Source organism: Heterobasidion irregulare (genome assembly GCF_000320585.1).
Source record: "Heterobasidion irregulare TC 32-1 unplaced genomic scaffold scaffold_02, whole genome shotgun sequence".
Classification (NCBI taxonomy): domain Eukaryota; kingdom Fungi; phylum Basidiomycota; class Agaricomycetes; order Russulales; family Bondarzewiaceae; genus Heterobasidion; species Heterobasidion irregulare.
Window position 1 is genome coordinate 2154799 of NW_009258198.1, and position 15252 is coordinate 2170050.

Consider the following 15252-nt stretch of genomic DNA (forward strand, 5'->3'; position numbering starts at 1 on the left):
GTAAGATGAAACAAAACACAATTCATCAGACATGGAATAAGGCCGCGGCCATAGCAGGCCACAGCAAACACGGTATATGATGATCATCTCATTTACTAGGTCGAGGCACATTAAAATTAGCCACATACTGTCCATACATACTCATGACGGTGCCAAGGCCTCTGTGAACTTCAATCAAGTACTCGTCAAAAGGAAATTTTTCCCCGTCGATGGCTAGGTAACCATTCTTGCTGAGGGGTTTGACACGATAGGCCTGAGCTTTGAAATAGTGCGACTGAAAGAAGTTTTATGAAGACGGCAAGCCTAGAGAACAAGACAAACGTACCGACTCGCGCCAGAATGTTTTGCCCATGTCGGCACCATCCATAGCATCCAGCAATTCTCCACGTGAGACCTAAAAGCCCGAACTGTCAACACATAAGGAATAATACTGCTTTATAGAAGATATTACAAGTCCTTGGATGACTATATCGATAGTCCCGTCATTTGGGACCGACATAGGAAATTGCATCAGATCACTGTTATCTCGGACGTGTGAACGAGGTTCTGGTATATTATGTGGAGAGCACGCACCGACCGACATATGGACCTTTACCTGCATATAAGTAAATCAGGGGCTGTTCAAAGGTAATCCAGCCATCGGTGTCTTCGGAAGCACACCCTACTTCTGGGAGAGATGAGTTTTCGTTTATGGTGGTCTGTGGCACGAAGGAGTTCAAAGCCTCCACCATTTTGACCTTGTCGGTCTCTATGGCTTTGATGGAGACAGAGACAGGGCAGATCCTGCGAGTCAATACTGCGGCAAAAAATAAGGTCAGGTATGACGAGAGCGTGCGCATAATTAAGATGTACTTACTTCCTCGGAGATATCCGTAGACGAAACGATTGCTCCCCATCCAACGGAGGTGTTCAGTTCCAAGATCCAGGTCAGCCATGAGTCCGACGCATTGAGACATGAAGGAGAAACTCCTCTTTCCGTTCTGCAGTATTGAGCATAGATCAACCTTCATTGGGCGGCCTGACAACAAGGTACGAACTCAGTTGCAGTAGATAACGCCTAGAATTTACCGCGTCTCACCTTTGACAGCATTCAAGGCCGCAGCCGATATATCCAAGCCTTCCTAGATCACAATTCGACAAGTTCAAGGTAGAAGATTTCGAAAAACTCGAATAAATATACCTCTATTCCGAGTAAATTAATAGAAGTCCCGTTGCCAGAGCCAGCAGGCATAGGCACTATGGGTATATCAAGCGCTTTCAGAGGATCCTTGTGCGCCGCAAGTCCGTTGAAGACCTCGTGCACCATACCATCACCAGACACAGTAAGAAGAGCATCGAACTCGTCAAGAGGCAGCTTAGCAGCAATGTCCGCTGCGTGATTTCGACGCTCGGTAACTGAACATGAACACAAATCAGAGATGGCTGGTCTACATTGGACAGGTAGAGGTGAGGACAGACAGGTGATATCGAGAGAGCATCGACAAGCCTTGAGTATGGGTTCCACTTTCCGTTTGTACAGAGTCTTTGCGTTGCCCTAGATATGCAATCGTACTCAATGTATGTATACGAAAAACAACAGACGAAGCATACGGGACCGCTGTTAGGATTAATGAATATCTTGAAGCGTCTCTGTTGTTTGACACCTATGCAAGCAAGAGATTTGAACGGAACTCTACCAATACAAGTTGAGGACTTACCTGCATACGCAGCATCCATCAATAACTTCGACCATTCCCGCGCCAGCTCATCACTGGCGCCTTTCTTCGCGTTTCCTTCTGCCTTGACAAGTACGAGCCCCCTTCGCTCGGATTTCTTCGCCAAGACATGCACGACCGTTCCAGATTCGGAACTGTCTGCCCAAAGGACCCTTTGCAGAGGTACATCAAGTTTGGGCTTATCTGTCAAGTACCACTGATGGATGAGGCGTGAGTTCGGTGCAAGTTAAACAAGACCTACCACGTCCTTGACGATGGACAAAGAACTGAGAGTCGGTAAACGAGAATGTACAATGAGTCCCGTTTGAAATTAGCTCGAGCTTTCGAGCTGCCATCCAATATCAAAACAGTAATTCACACACAAGTCGACAACAGATATGTCAATATGAATGAAAATCTTCCGGTCAGTAAGATGTGTCGAAGGACTATTGAGGTAATTCCCGTTAGTGAACGCGATAGCGAACGAAGTTGAACGCCCGTGAAGGCACATTGAAGTAATATGCGAAGGGACAATACACGTGACCCCTTCCGCTATTGCCGGCCAACTCGCTGCTGTAATCTCTGCTATTTGCGCCTGCGCGCTTTGGCTAGGATATATTGCGTAGATCTCTTCCCTTGTATTTTCTTTCCAAAAGTCCGTCAGCCTTTGCTCTCCGCCGTGATCTACGGCTTGCAACTGATGTATCTGACGCTTACGAAGTCCTCCCTCTTTCGTCGGAGGCTCTCACACGAAAATCTACAAGAACCCTCTTGATCCGGAGGATATCATCTTTCTTATCCTCATACCTTGCTCACGTCCACCGCAATATGTCAACCTTTGGCACACTCTTCCGCGTAACCACCTATGGGGAGAGCCATTGCGCCTCGGTAGGCGCGATCATCGACGGCTGTCCTCCTGTGAGCACTTCTCTTCATACACCAAGTGACTGGTTTCTCAAGGTCGTGTAGGGCCTTTCGCTATCGCCCGTGGACATCCAGGTTCAGTTGAGTCGTCGTAGGCCCGGTCAGAGCAACCTAACCACTCCTGTAAGTTATAACATCGTTGTTCCGCTCGATGTCGACATGCTGAAGCATCATATTTCTAATTGGGTTTGTAGCGCGACGAGAAGGATCTTGTACATCTTCAGTCTGGCATTGAGCATGGTGTCACTCTAGGCACTCCCATCGGGCTCCTTGTCAAAAACGAGGACCAGCGCCCGAAGGACTATTCCGAGACAGATCTCTACCCTCGTCCCAGCCATGCAGATTACACCTACCTAGAAAAGTACGGCGTGAAGGCTAGCAGCGGTGGAGGTCGGAGCAGTGCCCGTGAGACCATCGGTGCGCGGATATCTTCTTGGCGCTGGCGTCTGATATTGACAGCATAGCTAGGCCGAGTCGCCGCAGGTGCAATCGCGGAGATATACCTCAAACAGGCGCTTGGTATCGAGATCGTTGCATTTGTTTCATCCGTTGGGAAAGTGCACCTGCCATCCTCCGTTTCATCTTCCAACTTGAACGAAGAAGACGACGATGTTGAAGACTCTCTGTCTCCTGAATTCCGCAAATTACTCGCAACCGTCACCCGGGAGGAGGTTGATAAGTTTCCTACTCGCTGCCCTCATGCTGAAACATCAGAACGTATGATCAAGGTATAGTTCGACGTCTTACATGATCCGGGCCTCCACTCATCAACGTCTGCTACAGCGCATTATTCGCGCTAAAGATGCTTCCGATTCCATCGGCGGTACCGTGACTTGCGTGATTCGCAACGTTCCGGCTGGCCTCGGAGAGCCAGTTTTCGACAAGTTTGAAGCAAAGCTTGCACACGCTATGCTATCTATCCCTGCTACCAAGGCCTTTGAAATAGGGTCAGGTTTCCGTGGCACTGAGGTGCCTGGGAGCAAGCACAATGACCCTTTCGTCAAGAAGGAAAATGGTCGGTTGGGCACGGCGACGAACTGGAGTGGCGGTGTGCAGGGCGGTATCACAAATGGGGAAGACATCTACTTCAGGTGAGCGACCTTCCAACTGCTGGCTTTTTTGGTCACAAAATTGAGATCGGTTCAGGATTGGATTCAAGTCTCCTGCTACGATTTCACAAGAGCAAGAGACTGCACAATACGACGGAACGCCTGGGTCCTTGGCGGCCCGTGGGCGCCACGACCCTTGCGTTGTTCCTCGTGCTGTGCCCATCGTTGAGGCGATGGCCGCACTCGTTGTCATAGATGAGCTGTTGATCCAGAACTCCCGACAGAGGGCAGCATCGTTGCTTCCTCGTGTCACAACGCTGCCGCCGACCATGGTCCTTCCCAAATGATTGCCCAGAGAAAAAGAAATTTTGTAAGAGTGCTTGATACGGTTGTATAATTCGCAAAGATAGCAATAAATAAAACATTAGACATGTCCAAGGTACCCGCCGCGTGTTTGCAATACGTCGCGCGATATCTTTTAGTAGTCTTACAGTTCGTAACTTTGGGACTATTAATGCACAGTGCACACAGGCTAAAGCGTGCAGGAGACATCCCGCTTCGCCAGATCGTTCCATCTATCAGCGATGATCAAGAGCATGTGTGTGGTATTTCTCAAGGTGATCTGAGCGGTAAGAGTTGGTAAGAGTGTACCACAGCACCCACTGGCACTGTCCACGATGCGCCGCCACAAATAGCCTGTCGGATTTGTCGGCCTCCGTCAATATCTTGCACCTTTATCGCACGATATGACAGAATATGACTCGTTTATCTCCACTTCGGCGGTCTCTCAACCATATAATAATTCTGGTCGGACTCCTCAGGCCGCTAGACAACATTCCCACAACACAAGCATCATATCACCATGACAGGTGTCGTACATCATGTCGCACAAACGGGATTTGGGACAGGGACCAACGAGCTATACGATAAGTGAGTATAATCAGTCGTAGTATTCTGAATCAGAACTAGTCAACTCGAAGGTATCAGAGCGCGCCCTTCTTACCAGGCTCCAGCCATTTCGTACATTCGTCAAGCTGTCAAGGCCCCAACGCCGCTCAACATCGTTGAGTGAGTTGAGACTCATGTACCCTTAAATTGTGACTGGATCTTATGTCCTGATTGGATTCCATGGCATCTCGATCATAGGATCGGCGCAGGAACTGGCATATTCACTCGCGCCCTCTTGGCTCACCCAGAATGGTCTAAAGATATCGGGGGGCTGAGGGCTGTAGAACCCAGCGCGGGCATGCGCGATGTGTTTGTTAAGACCGTGTCGGACGAGCGCGTCGTTGCACAAGAAGGATCCTTCGACCAGACAGGCGTTGAAGCCGGACAGACTGATTTAGTTGTCGTCGCGCAGGTCTGTATCTTGGTAATTGGGTACGCCAGGCGCGTTACTGATAGGTCGGGTTTAGGCCTTCCATTGGTGCCCGGATTTCGATGCTGCGGCCTTAGAATTTGCTCGCATTTTGAAGCCTGACGGCGTCGTGGCGCTCATCTGGAATCTTGAGGACCGGTGCGTCCCCTTGTCTTGAGCATCGATTCAGGCCGACCCATAAGCCTACTTCACAGTGATTCCGCCACGTGGATCGGTCAAGTCCGAGACCGAATCGAACGATACGAATTGGGCACCCCCCAATTCCGCCTCGGCCTCTGGCGGAAATTATTCGAAACCCCATCTTACCAAAAACTCTTTCAACCACCGATAGAGGAAGTCTGGTCCTACACCCTCGATGGGTCTATCGACATTGTGACGAATCGCGCGTTAAGCAAGAGCTATATCGCTATTCAGCCAGAGGATGTCAAGTCCAAACTGAGGGATGAAATTAGAGCAGTCCTCGAGCGAGGTGACGGAAAGAAATGGGTCGACGAGGATAAGGGAATTTTCGAGTATCCCTACAAGACTTATGTGGTCATTCTTCGCCAGAAGTAGATGCACGATGTGGATTAGCAATCCCAGATTTGAGTATGTACATTAGATTCTGTTCCTCGGATATGCCGGAGCAGCTTCCCGGACCTTCCATGGTCAGATGCTCCTATCAAACAATATCAGCATCGGCTGCTCGAATGCTCGATATAGTTCGTCAGAAACAACATCGTCCACAATGACCACACGCGCTTTCCGAACCCAGCTTCTCATTAAAATCAGCGATCCTCGTTCCCCGCGTGTTTACTCAACTTCATCGAAGAGCATAGACGCTCTCGATCAATGGATGGCTCAAGAGAAACGACACGTCCTCTCTGACAAATTACACGCTGAACACGTCTCTGATCTCTACATCACTTTGCCCACCCGTGACGGTACCCGCGCACCCTATGTAGCACCTCGAGATGGCTCTCCCTTGGGATATGGCCATCACTTAGCCTTCTTCCACCCTCGCACGCCGGAGACAAAGCTCCGCCCGGACGGTACGGATGCAGACTTCTGTCCTCCAGAACCATATGTGCGACGAATGTGGGCGGGAGGAAAGATGGAGTGGAGGAGATCTCTGATCATCGGTGGCCAGGCAACGTCCGTATCGACTGTGGGCGCTGTCGAGAAGAAGGGATTTGAGAAAGGATCACCCATGGTGTTTGTGAAACAGCAGATAGAAATCAGGAATAAAGGAGAGGCAGAGCCAGCCGTGCTGGAGGAGAGGTCTCATGTTTATCTCGCTCTAGGGGTCAATAAACGGACAACACGTGAAGGTGCGTGCTGATCAGTTCCGTCATGCGTGCCACTAGACGAACAGTCCATTTTCTTGTAGTGGAAGGATTGCCGACATCAGCTTTTTCGTTCTCATACACACCGAGTGCAACAACTCTATTCCGTTTCTCGGCTTTGACTTTCAATGGACACCACATTCATCTTGACCGCGACTATGCTCAGAGGTCGGAAGGCTATTCTGGTATGTCCAGGGTCCTCGCGAAGCGCGTGTTGTATTTGTTAACCATGAGGCTAGAACGGCTCGTTCATGGACCATTGACTGCCTTGATGCTCCTTGAAACACTCCTTTTCCACAGGCCTAATGCAAAGCTGAGGTCATTTGAATATAGGGCGATCAATCCTGTGGTAGTGAACCGGCCAATGACGATTCACGGTGCATTGGAACGCGATGGCAAAGCGCTGCTGTGGACAGAAGATGCGGATGGCGTGGTGGGCATGAACGGCACCGTCAGATTTCACTAGATTTTTATCGAGAGCGTCCTATGGAAGAGGCTGGAGTATGGCGAAGGCAAAGCCGTGTGGCGAATGAGCGATAATGGACAAGAAAGGAAATAATGGACGCCCAGAACAAGCGAAAATGTCTCACCAAGCTCATTGTGTGCCACCTTTCTCACCACGTGACGGAGGTGGACGTGTCTTCTTACTCCGCACCCTGGTACTATTTAGCGCGTTCAGAACTCGACCCTGCCACTCATCCCTCCACTCCACTTCACCCCCCCTTCCCCAATAATACCTCTACCATTAAGATCGATACGATGGCCAAGGCAAGGTGTAGGGCTTTTCATGCGATTCTATTGAGTTAACCATCAATGCAGCCCACCTCCACCGCCTCCGTCGCGAAAGCTGCACCCTCTATGACAGTCACAAAGACCACGGCGGCGTCCGTCCCCAGTGGAAAAAGCCAAAAAGTAGACAATAGCGTCGACAAGAAGAAACGCCGCAAGGCCCGGAAGGAGACATGGGCCTCCTACCTGTATAAGGGTCAGTAGATCGTTGTAGCTCGTTAGCGGCTAGTGTTTGACCGGTCGACATGCCACAGTGCTGAAGCAAGTCCATCCCGACACTGGAATCAGCAACAAAGGGATGGCCATAATGAACTCCTTCATCATGTACGTTGGAACGAGTTGAGGTCATAGCATCGCCATGGACTAACGAATGTGTTTAGCGATATATTTGAGCGTATCGCGACGGAGGCAGCCAGTAAGTCTGTCGATTTTCCATGGAAGGCCAGAGTAATCAAACTTTGCATCATAGGACTATGCCTATACAGCAAGAAGTCCACCATCGCATCGCGCGAGATACAGACGGCTGTGCGACTGATCCTTCCGGGAGAGCTATCCAAGCATGCCATATCAGAGGGCACGAAGACTGTTACAAGTAAGCATTTGGGCGCTGCTGTTTCGTTTGTAAGCGTTGTCTGATTGCCATTGCCACAGAATACACGACTCACACTCACTGAGATGTTGGCAATGATATATGGATTCTCGAGTTATCTCTGTATTACATTTTGCATAGCTTGATATCATACATGTTCGGGTTTGATTGCACTTCCATTCCAAGAGAGATCTGAGACAAAACGGGTCAAGTGGTCTCGGACGCATCACCATAAATGAAACTCAAATTTAATCAAAAACCTATCAACCGCAGGAAGGTAAGACACGAAGATGATTCGCACAATGCCACGCACCGTATTTATTACCAGCCTCCTTTCGATTCCTCCGGCCATCTGCAATCCTCTGCTCCAAAGCCTCACGGTTCTCGTATGCCTCCGTGAGTAAAGTAGTAAGCTGGTGTCGAGATCGAGCCCTTCCACCCAGTTTAGCGCCCTAACGCAATGTTTAACAAGGACGTACAAAAATCGATACGGCGACAACAAACCTTGATGTTCATTTTCGGGGCAGCGGGAGCACCATCGGCGCCTTGAGTCAGCGCCTTCTTCTCTTCTCGCTCCTTGATCTCTACCTTCGCCTTCTCCATCTCCCGCATTGCGTTGACCTCTTGAGTCTCACCTGTTTCTGCACCTTCGAACCCTTTCTCCATATTCTTTTCTAGGGCACGGACATGGGCATCGTAGTCGGCCTTCCACTTCTTGTAGAACTTTTGGTAGTATTCAGTGTCGTATGCAGCCCATTTTCCGGACGGAAGCACATAATATCCGGGATATGGATCTGTCTGTGTCGGCTCTGGAGGTAAAAAGTCGTCGACTTTGGGAGCGGACGTTACTGAAGGAAGGCTGATTTGGGCTTTCGACGAGCCCAATCTTAGTGAAGCACTTAGATCTATCATGTCTATGAGACAAAAAATCAGTAGAAGACTCCTATAACGTACTTGATGGGGGGGCGTCTGTGGTGGTGGTAGACTGAGGTGGTTTGGGAATCGACTTGGGACGAGTGATCGATTGTGTGGGATCTTCTACTGAGATGTTTTTCCTTCCTTTTCCTAGCGATGGCGGTAAAAAAAGATTGGAAGAGGGGTGGCTAGTTGTTGTAGACTCTGGGTGATCGACCGACGCTTCGAGTTCTTCATCAACCTCCTCCACAGTCACAGCCTGGCTTCGAGAATCACTGAACACAAGTCCTGGTCCTTTTCCCCCGCCAAGGACACGCTGGGGTGCGGCCGGAATAGGACCAATTTTCTTGGGAGCAGGCAGCATGGAAAACAATGAAGACGATCCAGAGCCTCCAATGCGGGGCTTCTTAGCTGTCGGTTGGATATCCTCCTCACGAGTTTCATCCTGTGAAAGAGTTGGCAGATCAATTGTTATCCTCTTCTTGCCTTTATTTGCCTTCGGAGCGGGCAGAGTAAGACCAGCTAACGCCAGTTTAGAGCCTGAGGCTGTAACGTTAGATGATCGTTGAGAAGTAACGGTAAATTTCGGCGTGGACGGAGCGGGAAGCTGAGAGGTTAGAAAGGGTTCTGATGATGTTGAGGCATGATAGGTAGTAGATTGAGAAATTTGGGCGTCGCTGTCGCTGTCGTCTTCGCTGCCGCTGCCATATCCTGCGACGAGCATGGCGATGTCGGATGTCTGAAGGGTATATGTTTACATATGTTTGGTGACGTTCGCGACGCGTCTCAAACTCAGATCTGGGTATTGTCCTCATCGGCATCGACAGTGTCCTCGACAAAAACTCTTTATCATGGCAATGTATAACGCTCCACCTATGGCTCGACGTACGAATCGTCCTGTGTCGCGTCCCCCTGGTACTATACCTCCTCCGAGGCGTACAACCCGCGGTGCAAGCAAACCTGCTTCGCGGTTCTCTACACCTGCGCGTGGCGTTGAACATCGACAGTCAGCTGCCAGGGATGTCTCCGTCGTATCTGGGATGGACGTTGATGATGGGGCGCTGCACCAAAGAGGTATTCGACCGGATACTGTGTTCGCCCAATCCAATGAAATGCTGGTGGCATTTCATGCGCATCTCCCTGCGGAGGTGAAACAAATATTAAGGACTGCTGGTGCGTCTCGGTTAGCTTCGTGACAATTGCATTGAAATGCTCAAGCTTTTGACAGACTTCTTTCGCGACGCGTATACCGGCCGTGTCGATACGTTGACTGGGTTCGCATTGGTCGCAACCTCCCTTACATGTTTCGTGTGGCACCATTCCCAAGTGAGTACGGAGCTTGTCACCGAGGTCGCATATTCATTTTATCACTCTATGTTCAACCGCTTATAGGCTCTCGCTGGAACCCCCACTTGCTATATATTTTCTTGCCCAATCGACTACTCCCAAAACGCTCCACTTCACGCCTTCGTCCCATATGGTGCTTCTCGTGAACCAGGTCTCATACTCTTATCCAATTCTGGAGAGATCCGCTTCTGGGACAGCATTGGTATTGGCCTCGCAGGGGGAGATCGGTTCTCCACAACTCAGCTAGAGCTCGAACCCGGAGAGAGTACAACCTCGTTGACCAGATCCGATGTGAGTGCGTCTGAGGCTAATTGGAACTGGAGTTCATCGTTTCTATCATGATTAGCCACAAACCTACGTCGCGTCTACCTCAAGTGGCCGCCTCTTTCGTTTCACACTGACATCGACAGGAGGGAAATACCATTTGACATCTCGATTGTTCTCTCGCCCTCATTCATCACTGTCGTTATCGCGCTTTTTCCCGAGTCTGTGGGCAGCACCAATTCTACAGCCTGAAGCAGGGAATATTATTGCCGTTGCTTTGGGTACCAAGAATAATCTTGGTACGGATGTCTGGGCTTTAATCGATTCTCGAATACAGCAGTGGAATATGTCGTCCGAAGGCTGGGAAGAGATCACTTTGGAGGAAGACCTCATGGGTATCATTCGTCCAGCCTTGCAAGAATCGATCAGTCCTCCTTCAACGCCGAATGCTTATATAGACATCGAGTTGCTGGATTTAGTAGTCGAGAGGTGATATAACCATTCGCTCTTGTAATCTACGCCACTGAAATGATGTTCCTCTCCAGTTCTGAAAGCTTGGTGTTCTTGACCTCTCATAGTGGCACGGAGGACGATCTGCCAATCAGCATTGGGCCTACTCCCCGTCGAATATATTCGCTTATTCAGGTATCTGTATTAGCAGGGACTTTGAAAGTTGAGAATGTCATGAGTGTGCCTTACCAGAGCGTATGTCATCGAATCGCTATTTTCTCAACAAAAGCTCATTGTGACTACAGACGTTCGGCGCTACTGAAGCCCCGATGCAGCCACAACTACAACTGATACCTAAAGATGCGCTACTTGTTGTTCACTTCGGTGATGCAATCACAATATGTGCTAAAGGTTCGTTCCTTTTGTAGAATCACTTCGTAGATGCTCGTCAACGTCACTTCACAGACACCGAGTACAAAGACCGTATACGGCTCAAGTCAGCTGCGGATCGCATGCTTGGTGTGGGCATTGTGAGCGACCAGAGTGAATTGCTTGTTTTGACGGCCGCCACCGTGATGAAAGCCACCGTCGACAGCGACAAAGTGGCTAATTTTGACCCTGCGTAATGCATCTTCACTGTTCTACTTTTCATCAGAGCCTGATGTTTATTTCGCGGCAGGACTGGACGAAGCACTCTCATACAGTCTATCATGAGTCAGGCCATTAAATTCGGATCACTTCCAGAGGTACTGTGGGCACTATCTTATCTTCTTCTGGAAGGTATGAACCCCACTTTCAGAACCCTTTGCATTTCAGCTTTCCACCTGAGATTGACGAGGATAGCCTAATGTCTGGAGCTGAACAGCTTAGCCGTGCGATCCTAGAATCGGGTGCGCTTGTTCTTTTTCCTTGCCATATTCGCAGACTGACCCTGAGTAGACCATCTGGTTGTGCAACCAAATGATGACCTCACGTCTCAAATGACGACACGCAAAGAGCGCTTGAGTTTCCTCATCAAGTTCATCAACGAGAATGGTGTTCTAGGCAAGGTAAAAGGTCAACGCAACTGTCTATAAATCGATGAGAATCCATTCGTTTCAGATCTCGCAACGAAGTAGACAGCGTTTGGCGACAGATGCAGAGAAGTTGTATGCGGCCCAACAACTCTGGCAGACACTGAACGACTATTTATCGTGCGTGGAGCCCCTTTATAGGCTATACCGAGGCTCATGAGCCATGAAGAAATGGATCAGTTTTCAGCGTATTGAAATCAGCAATCTATATCTATATGAACAGCACCGGTGAGGGTCATCATGTCGACTTCCTGCGGGCATTCTTCCGGCTTCGGGTCGACGACCTTGGGAGGTTACTCCCGTACGTTATGGACATCACACGCAAGAGTATCCACGAAGCACCTGCAGAGGCTTGGAAAGCTCTCTGGGAGGCCAACAGTGTCGTCTTGGTGCGTTTTTGTCTCGTCGGTTCCATCTCTACGCTGATGCCTAGATTCAGTTGATGTTGAATTCAGCCCTTGAGTACCGAGAGTACAACGGCGGGGTGTACGGCATCGAGCTGCCATTCATCAAGCCCTGGACGAGCAGACTACAGACGATTGACATCGCGATCGAGCTATTTGACACAACCACTGCACTTGTCGAAGCCCCTGGGAACGACAGTTCTGCCCGTTCGACGAGCGAGCCCAGGAGTCAGCTGCCAGAGCTCGCGTCGGTGATATTCGCGTCCATGACGGAGCGGCTAGATTGGCTGAAGAGGTAGGTCAGGTACGTTGTTGCGTTGCACGGCTACTAATTATCAGATGCGATGTCGCAGCTCTGCTGTCAGCGAGGAGCAAGGGAAAGAGCGTGAGCGGCTGCTGCTGGGTGATCGTTTCCGGCAGCTGAGGCCGGAGGTCCTCGACACCCTTCGTATGTTTCTCTTCGTTTGTCTTTTCCAGGCCTGACATCGGTGGCCTAGGGAGAAACGGGTTCGGGGACCACGCTTTCCAACTCGCCGAGAAGTATAGGGACTTCCGGAGTCTTGCATCGCTCTGCAACAAGGACGCCGTGTATCCGCTCGAGGCGAATCCGCACGCCAATAGCATTCACGCATACATAGAGAAGTTCCGGGACGAGTTCACGGAGGAGCTGTACCATTGGTATATCGAGCACGGTACGCTATTATACTTTTCCGTCTTGTTTAGTTTTTCTCATGCTCGTGTCGTGCAGGCGAGCTCCGTGCCATGATCGCACAGGAGGACGCATACGGAGATTATGTGGACCGGTACTTCGCGAAGTTCTCACACCCATCGATCTCCTGGATCCGCGATATGGGTAAGCGCAGGTGGAGCGCCGCATCGGAGACGCTGCTGTCGCAAGGTCAGGATGCAGGGGACTTGTCAGCCAAGGCGGTGCGTAGGCCATTCATCGCGAGGATCAATGCTGAAAACGGCTGACACGTGTGTTCATTCAGTTGATGCTCAGCATCGGCAAGCTCTCACACCTCGCACACTTGCAAGAGAGTGGTGCCAAGGACGAAGAAAACTTACTGGAATGTGAGCATCCATTACATACTCGTCGTGTGCGTCGAACCATTCGACCAACAGTTTTGCGACCTTCGCGATAGCGTTCCATGACGGCCTCGACTTCGTCAGCGTGCATGAAGCCCTCCTTGCGGAGCTCAAGGAGGCATTGTCGCCCTCTCGCGGCAAGCAATCGGTCGACGCGCAGGCTGAGACGATCTTGAAAGCGAAAGCAAGCAAGCTCGGGGATAAACGGTCGCTGCCGCTGGTTAGTCTCTTTCCGCGTTTCGACCTGCACACGAAACGAGCCATGGCATGTAAATTGATATCATGTACAGGTGTTCAAGCAGCTCGTGCGTGAGTTGCTGCGGGGTAATGCGTTAACCGTTGAGGACGCCGCGGACGTGCTGTCGCTGAAGGATAACGTGGATACCATCGAGGACTACGCGACGGCGCTGCATCTCCTCTCGTGCGCGAGGGTGCGTTGTTCTCTTTCCGGTCACGTGAAATCCGCAACGAGATTGACGTTCGATCTTTCTTTATTTGTGACCTCAGAATCTGCCCGAAGGCAGGCGGCTCACCGCGTTCCGAGCCGTCTGGCGGCGAATTTACGCCCACGACGAGTACGTCCTCTTTCTCTATTCCCGGTCCCCTTTTCGCCTCGTCCTCTGTTCTTACCCACTCCGTTCTCGTCCCAGCTGGGACGCCATCCGCCAGACCGCAGGGATCACCGACGAGACGCTCAACGAGCGCTTCCGCTCGACCGCCCTCTACACCGCCCTCTCCGCGACGTTTGCAAAGCAGCACACCCCGCCAGGCTATATCCTCACGCCCTCGCAGGCGCTCGGGTCAGGCCCGCGCGTCCACCGCGTGAGCCACCCTCAGGGTGACGGGGCCACCGGCGGGGAGGACCCGGTGCCAGATCTGGCGGAGATCGCGGCGCGGTGGTCGGGGATGGCGCCCGAGCAGGTGGAGGCGCTCGCGGAGGACTACCGCGATGAGGCGAGGCGGGTGGAGGCGCTTGATCTAGAGGACGTGTATGAACGCACGAAGGAGCTGGTGATGGTGGAGTTTTTGAGCGTGTAGGCGAGTGGACTGACACTGACGACTAGCGAGTTTGTCGGGCGCGCGGTGTGTAGGGTTGTCTTTGTTTTTTTCCAAAAGTACATACATGTTATGAGCATATGCATCTTGCATCTCAGGGATGTGAAAAAAAAACGGTGTCTGTCGTCAACGGTGCTGTACACTGTGTGATCCCAGCAATGCGCTGATGAGGAAGAACGAAGTAACGAGGTCATGCGGCTGTAAACCGAGCAAGGAGCCGCTGCCATGAGACGCGAAACGCGAGCTTGATCTCCTCCACGCTGCGGCGGCGCCACTCGCGGTTGTACTCTTCCTGGCGGACAGCCTCGGCGTGGACCCAGCGGCCGTAGAAGGCGTTGAGGGCGCGCTCGTGCTGAGGAGAGGAGGGGGCGGTGCCGGCGACGGCGGAGGCGAGCGAGGCGTCAAAGCGGGCGTTGCTCTGGTGCAACAGCGGGTGAGTGGGTGAGGATGTCAGAGAGAGCGGGGAAAGGAGGGGAGGGGAGGGGACGTACGTCTGCCCAGAAGGCGTGGTTGAACGCGTCGAGCTGCTGCTTTTGCAGGCGCCACCGGTAGGCGAGGGCGGGCTCGGCGCCGGGCCCGACCTCCCGTGCGCCGGGGGCTTTGGTGCGCAGGCGGAACTCGGTGAGGGAGTACGGGTGCCGGCGGATGGCGGGGGGCGATGGCGAAGGCGAGGACGAGGACGAGGACGAGGGGCCGTCGGTGTAGATGACGGGGCGGAGGTTGGACAGCGGGTCTGATGGGCCGATGAGGTCATGGACGGGGGCTGTGGTGCTCAGAAGGCGCGGACGGGAGCGCAAGAGAGCGAGAGGGAGGCGAGGCGGTCGCGAGCGGACAGGAGAAAACATGATGTTTGCGCGTTGATCGTGCCCTGCGCCACGTTGTTCGTTGGGAGACGCGAGAGGCGTT

The 15252-nt window shown here is 51.7% G+C and overlaps 8 protein-coding genes across 8 annotated transcripts; 5 read left to right on the forward strand and 3 right to left on the reverse strand.

The window, feature by feature from the left end:
* Positions 1–88: 88 nt before the first annotated feature.
* On the reverse strand, positions 89–1881 carry HETIRDRAFT_311241 (uncharacterized protein; the record flags this gene model as incomplete). Its single annotated transcript, XM_009544371.1, has 9 exons — positions 89–274; positions 326–394; positions 452–518; positions 574–796; positions 857–1018; positions 1079–1121; positions 1181–1395; positions 1459–1534; positions 1591–1881. Coding segments are annotated over 9 exons (1332 nt in total), but the record flags the coding sequence as incomplete, so codon positions are not given.
* Positions 1882–2522: 641 nt separating this feature from the next.
* On the forward strand, positions 2523–4014 carry HETIRDRAFT_309507 (uncharacterized protein; the record flags this gene model as incomplete). Its single annotated transcript, XM_009544372.1, has 6 exons — positions 2523–2612; positions 2664–2741; positions 2813–3035; positions 3087–3346; positions 3402–3709; positions 3765–4014. 6 exons carry the CDS (start codon positions 2523–2525, stop codon positions 4012–4014), a joined length of 1209 nt encoding a protein of 402 aa, XP_009542667.1.
* Positions 4015–4529: 515 nt separating this feature from the next.
* On the forward strand, positions 4530–5600 carry HETIRDRAFT_42852 (uncharacterized protein; the record flags this gene model as incomplete). Its single annotated transcript, XM_009543464.1, has 5 exons — positions 4530–4597; positions 4655–4735; positions 4814–5027; positions 5083–5183; positions 5240–5600. The coding sequence occupies 5 exons, from the start codon at positions 4530–4532 to the stop codon at positions 5598–5600; spliced, it is 825 nt and encodes a 274-aa protein (XP_009541759.1).
* A 259-nt stretch (positions 5601–5859) lies between these two features.
* On the forward strand, positions 5860–6824 carry HETIRDRAFT_245796 (uncharacterized protein; the record flags this gene model as incomplete). The annotated part of the gene is made up of 3 exons (XM_009544373.1): positions 5860–6355; positions 6415–6555; positions 6610–6824. Coding segments are annotated over 3 exons (852 nt in total), but the record flags the coding sequence as incomplete, so codon positions are not given.
* A 359-nt stretch (positions 6825–7183) lies between these two features.
* Positions 7184–7795, forward strand: HETIRDRAFT_309218 (uncharacterized protein; the record flags this gene model as incomplete). The annotated part of the gene is made up of 4 exons (XM_009544374.1): positions 7184–7355; positions 7414–7483; positions 7540–7574; positions 7629–7795. The coding sequence occupies 4 exons, from the start codon at positions 7184–7186 to the stop codon at positions 7793–7795; spliced, it is 444 nt and encodes a 147-aa protein (XP_009542669.1).
* Positions 7796–8011: 216 nt separating this feature from the next.
* On the reverse strand, positions 8012–9387 carry HETIRDRAFT_424951 (uncharacterized protein; the record flags this gene model as incomplete). Its single annotated transcript, XM_009544375.1, has 3 exons — positions 8012–8200; positions 8253–8662; positions 8703–9387. The coding sequence occupies 3 exons, from the start codon at positions 9385–9387 to the stop codon at positions 8012–8014; spliced, it is 1284 nt and encodes a 427-aa protein (XP_009542670.1).
* A 199-nt stretch (positions 9388–9586) lies between these two features.
* On the forward strand, positions 9587–14440 carry HETIRDRAFT_380000 (uncharacterized protein). Its single transcript, XM_009544376.1, has 21 exons — positions 9587–9836; positions 9892–9989; positions 10056–10301; positions 10357–10763; positions 10820–10979; positions 11030–11135; positions 11190–11346; positions 11404–11470; positions 11524–11614; positions 11664–11773; positions 11826–11917; positions 11967–12186; positions 12237–12496; positions 12555–12649; positions 12699–12893; positions 12950–13131; positions 13194–13275; positions 13347–13510; positions 13581–13721; positions 13798–13865; positions 13941–14440. Exons 1-21 carry the CDS (start codon positions 9704–9706, stop codon positions 14326–14328), a joined length of 3462 nt encoding a protein of 1153 aa, XP_009542671.1. The 5' UTR covers positions 9587–9703; the 3' UTR covers positions 14329–14440.
* Positions 14441–14542: 102 nt separating this feature from the next.
* Positions 14543–15140, reverse strand: HETIRDRAFT_243182 (uncharacterized protein; the record flags this gene model as incomplete). Its single annotated transcript, XM_009544377.1, has 2 exons — positions 14543–14764; positions 14838–15140. Coding segments are annotated over 2 exons (525 nt in total), but the record flags the coding sequence as incomplete, so codon positions are not given.
* Positions 15141–15252: the final 112 nt, after the last annotated feature.